The 4,331-nt window shown below is 38.7% G+C and overlaps 1 protein-coding gene across 1 annotated transcript; it reads left to right on the forward strand.

Moving 5' to 3' along the window:
* Nucleotides 1-1,935: 1,935 nt before the first annotated feature.
* On the forward strand, nt 1,936-4,081 carry PHLDA2 (pleckstrin homology like domain family A member 2). Its single transcript, XM_072422194.1, has 2 exons — nt 1,936-2,508; nt 3,695-4,081. Exon 1 carries the CDS (start codon nt 2,093-2,095, stop codon nt 2,471-2,473), a length of 381 nt encoding a protein of 126 aa, XP_072278295.1. The 5' UTR covers nt 1,936-2,092; the 3' UTR covers nt 2,474-2,508; nt 3,695-4,081.
* The last annotated feature ends 250 nt before the right edge of the window (nt 4,082-4,331 follow it).

A 4,331-nucleotide genomic window follows, 5' to 3' on the forward strand; every position in this document is an offset into this window, starting at 1 on the left:
GCATTTCTTTGCATTTGTACATCATTGAATTGAATGAGCTGCCTTTAACCAATGCATGGTAACTCTCATGCACAGAAGAACAGACAGATCTGAAAGAAGCCATCCCTATCTATTCTAGCTGCTTGTAGTGTGAAGTCATTCATTCTCAAAGATCACTGCTTGATATTAGTTTGTTTCTAACAATTTAGAATCAGCTGCTCTGTTTGCATGAGAGGAAAGGCTGAGCTTGCAAGTATTCTGTTTCAATAGAAAGAAATAGAAAAAAAATTTTTTTAGTACTTCCTGTGTCCACTTGAAATAATAATCTCTCCTCATTGCCTATAGCTGCAGAGGTGAATGGGGATGATTTGCAGTTAATTCTGTATCAAATTTCTTCAGATTGATAGGTCACTATGAAGATGAATCGTTATGTTTAATATCTGCTTATGTTTTTTTTTATGTTTAGATGTTTCATATAAAGTGTTTACTGTATCCAATATTCTTATTCCTGGGGAAGCAACCTTGTGAAACGCATCAAATGAAGGATACTGTCTTCCTCCTTTCTTTCCCCTGTACAAACAACCAACAATTTTAATGGAAACAGTTTTAGCGAGAAAGTAATTATGCATGCGACATTGGGATTGCTCTTATATGAGTGCATATGGAATTTGAATGGCTTTTTATAAAATATTGTTTGTGTTTTTGACATGTTTTTTGTGATACAATAAATTTATTGATTTTAATGTGATATCGCTGGAAAGTCCCGCTGTCGAACTCTCTTGTTTCACTTAATCAGTAATGTTTATTTTCTGATGACATTTTTTTATTTTGTGGCTTAACGGTACCGGCACTTGGACTTAGCGGTCCTATAGGACTCTTTATAGCCTGGGTAAAGAATTCAGAACCTCCAAGCGTTGGTTCCCATGAGACAGCTGTGAATTTGCCTGCTGACACCAGATTAGGGGCCGATTATCAGCTGAACAGTTATTTAACATGCTTGTGGAATTTTGTGCTGGCTTGGACGGTGTGCGGAGATGGACCTTCCTCCGATGAAATGTTCCACTTACATCTTACAGATTACATAAGCGGTTCTCAGGAGTTATGATGATTTTCTGGTTACTCTGTGGCTTTGTTGGGCTTGAGAAGAACAGTATGACTGCTATTCTCATTATTCATGTAAAAAAGCAATCCTATGATTCAGCAATCAACTCAATAAAACCAATAAAGACCTCAAACGGAATGGAGTGACCCATGAAGCGTGCCATTTCCTTGGATCGTAGAAAGAAAGATTAAATAAAACTTGGCAAACCTTCCTGCAATGAATGGTCATGTAACCTGTATCTTTATAAGAAATTCTTTATATTAAAATTCTGTTTCCTTATATCCATTTTATTTAAAGCTATTTAAAGCTTTAAAGCTTATTTAAAGCTTTAAACTTCTTTTTATTCTTCAAGGATAACACCCAAAAGGGAAGCAATGCCATGCACTTCTGACTGATCTATCCCAAAAGGCTCAATCCACACGGTGTGCTGACCAGAAATGGAACAGGTAACTCTACAGGTGAGCTTGACATTTATTGATGATTTATAATTGAATGTTACATGTATGGGCTGCCATAGATCAGAACTCAGGAGGCAATCATTCCTGTGGGTTCCATGGGTGTGCAGCAGAAGGTTGCAGTTTCATAGTGTGCTCGATGCTTGTGATGAAGCATTTATAAGAAAGCTTCTAGGATCAGGAATTGGAGAGGGGATCTTCTCTCCTCTGTCTGGCTTTACTTATGAATGAAGCTGGGTGAATGTTTAGCAGCCTGTGGGTGTAACAATGCGTGAGTGCAATCCCAGACACTGAAGGAGACCAGTGACTAAGCACTGGGAGGATCTGCATTCCTCTGCTCGTCACTGGAGGGTTGGGAAGGAGTGGCGTGAGAAGTGACATAAATTCTAACATTTCTTCCCATTCTTCTCATTCACACACCTAGCCGCAGAGGAACACGCAACCTCGGGCTTCCAGGACTTGCGCTCTGTCCTCAGGACTGCTCCAATCCACCAAGCTCCCACTACCAGTGGACCAACGCCTCAACATTTGTCCTCCACCAGCAGCCCAACAGAGAATGAAAATGCAAGTCTCAGATGTGATCATGGAAGGAGAACTGGAGAAAAGGAGCGACAACCTCCTCCAATTTTGGAGGAAAAAGCTCTGCGTCTTGACCAAGGACAGCCTTAACATGTTCGCCGATGGCCAGAAGAAGAGCAAATGCAAGGAGCTCAAATTCCAGTCCATCAAAAAGTTGGATTGTGTGGAGAGGACGGGAAAATACATCTACTTCACCATCGTCACCACGGATAACAAGGAGATAGATTTTCGCTGCCCGGATGAGAGCAGCTGGAACGCGGCCATCACCATGGCTCTGATCGACTTCCAGAACAAGAAAGCCATCCAAACATTCAGGTCGCGTCAGAACAGCGAGAGGAGGGTGGCTCCATGCGTGTGATCTGCTGATCCTATAACATCTACCCTAATAAAAAGGTGAGAACCGATTTACCGTCACCACTACCACTCCTTACCATGACCAAATGGATCCTCTATGTTTCAGTTTGCCTATCATGGTCCATCTAGCCTGCTTCATATAGGCAACCTTTGTCCTTCCATGCTGAAAACCACTTGTCTCCATCTATTGCCCACCAGAGGTGGACCACCTATGTGCCACCATATTGAATTTCCTTATTGCCAAAGCCCCCCACCAAGGCACCTTTTACCCGTGTAGCCACCCGTGTCCCTATATCACATGTGGAACCACATGTCTAGGCTTGCCTTGCTGGGACGTAAAGTAGTACGTCACATGGAGAGACAAAGGTTGAGCTCTATAATTTAAATTCTTTTAAGCTTTACATTCCCCAAAGCTGTTCCAACTTCCACCACACTTTTTACTTGAATCCAATGAATTAGAAGAAAGATGGAGTTCGTTGAAACTTTTCTTTTCAACCTAGTCTAAGGTCAGGTTGTCCAATCCTTCAAACTATACCATTCTTTTATTTTAATTCAAGCAGCCATTCTAGTAAACCGAATAGAGGCATATGAAAATTTAGGTAAATTTTTACAAAATTGGCAAGTCAAACTTTTTAAATTCTAATATGAAAAATTATAAAATATAGAAACAGTAAGAAAAGCTTTACATTCTGCCAAACTGCTGTGTGACTTCATGACTTTAGGAAGTGGAGGGCGACAAAAAAAAGATCTCACAGTTTGCACATGTTTCAGGAACAAAAGCCGGTAGTGTGGCCGGCTCAGTATGGACACAGTATAGGTCGCATGAATCATAATATTCTGCCATTTAATGTTGGGTTGAAATAAAAAACAACAATCCATGATTCCTATAGGTTATCAGCATTTTTTTAAATATTCAAAAAGTTGATTTTTTTTATATTTTTTGATAAATTTAATTAAAAGATTAAACATTGAAAATGGGAATTGGTTTTAGATTTAGAAGAAGGGCATCTTTCCTTTCTGTGCTTTCTCTTCTTTATTAATTAAAACAAAAACATTTTGTAATTTAAAACGTTTTTGCCCAAATTGGCTGCCCAATTTGTTTTTATAGTAATAGAAAAATGTTGTAGAATTTTCCAAAATTTTCAATAATGTAAAATATCTAAATGACAGCATTTTTTTTGTAATTGGACCTGTTGACTGAATGTTATTTTTTTTTCCCCCATAGTGCCCACAATTGATGGACCAAACATAAGCAATTGCCAGGAACGGCTCGTGAGACAGGAAGTGACTGCCTTACAAGGACAAAGCAAGTTGAATGAGAATTGTTTGAGCTCCACGCACGGGATTTTTATCCTCCAGGGAGCTGATGATTGGTTGAATGGAGTCGATGGAGGATCTTTGCGATTAGTGTTATTTATTTATCGGCGGACAAGCGATATGCAATACCGGACTGAACCGGGATAATTTATTCCAAAGTTCTTTATATATTTGTATTTATTACCGTGGCTTCCCTTCTTAATATATATATATTTTGTTGTCGAGACCAGTCATTTCTGAATAAATGGCATTTGAAATGTTAACTTATTTTATTAAAACTTTTTTTTATAACAAATTTACATTTTATTTTTTTATTGATTATATATTTATCAAGTATTATGTTGGTTTTATGTTGTCTCTGGGACAGGAAGTAATCTTATATTCATAGAGAGTAGTGAAAATCTGTTAGAAATTCTAATCTTATTCCAGTCTACTAAAAATTGGGGTTAGAGGTAGACTTTAGGCTGATTGGACGGTGCACATCGACCAATCAGGTCTCTTCTCACGTTAAATTTGTGCCCTATTCTAACACCCGGCTAATGGCC

Source organism: Pyxicephalus adspersus, chromosome 9 (genome assembly GCF_032062135.1).
Source record: "Pyxicephalus adspersus chromosome 9, UCB_Pads_2.0, whole genome shotgun sequence".
In the NCBI taxonomy this organism is placed as follows: Eukaryota; Metazoa; Chordata; class Amphibia; order Anura; family Pyxicephalidae; genus Pyxicephalus; species Pyxicephalus adspersus.

Excerpts from the sequence above, each read along its gene's own strand:
- PHLDA2 (XM_072422194.1), top strand. The coding sequence starts at position 2,093 with ATGAAAATGCAAGTCTCAGATGTGATCATGGAAGGAGAACTGGAGAAA.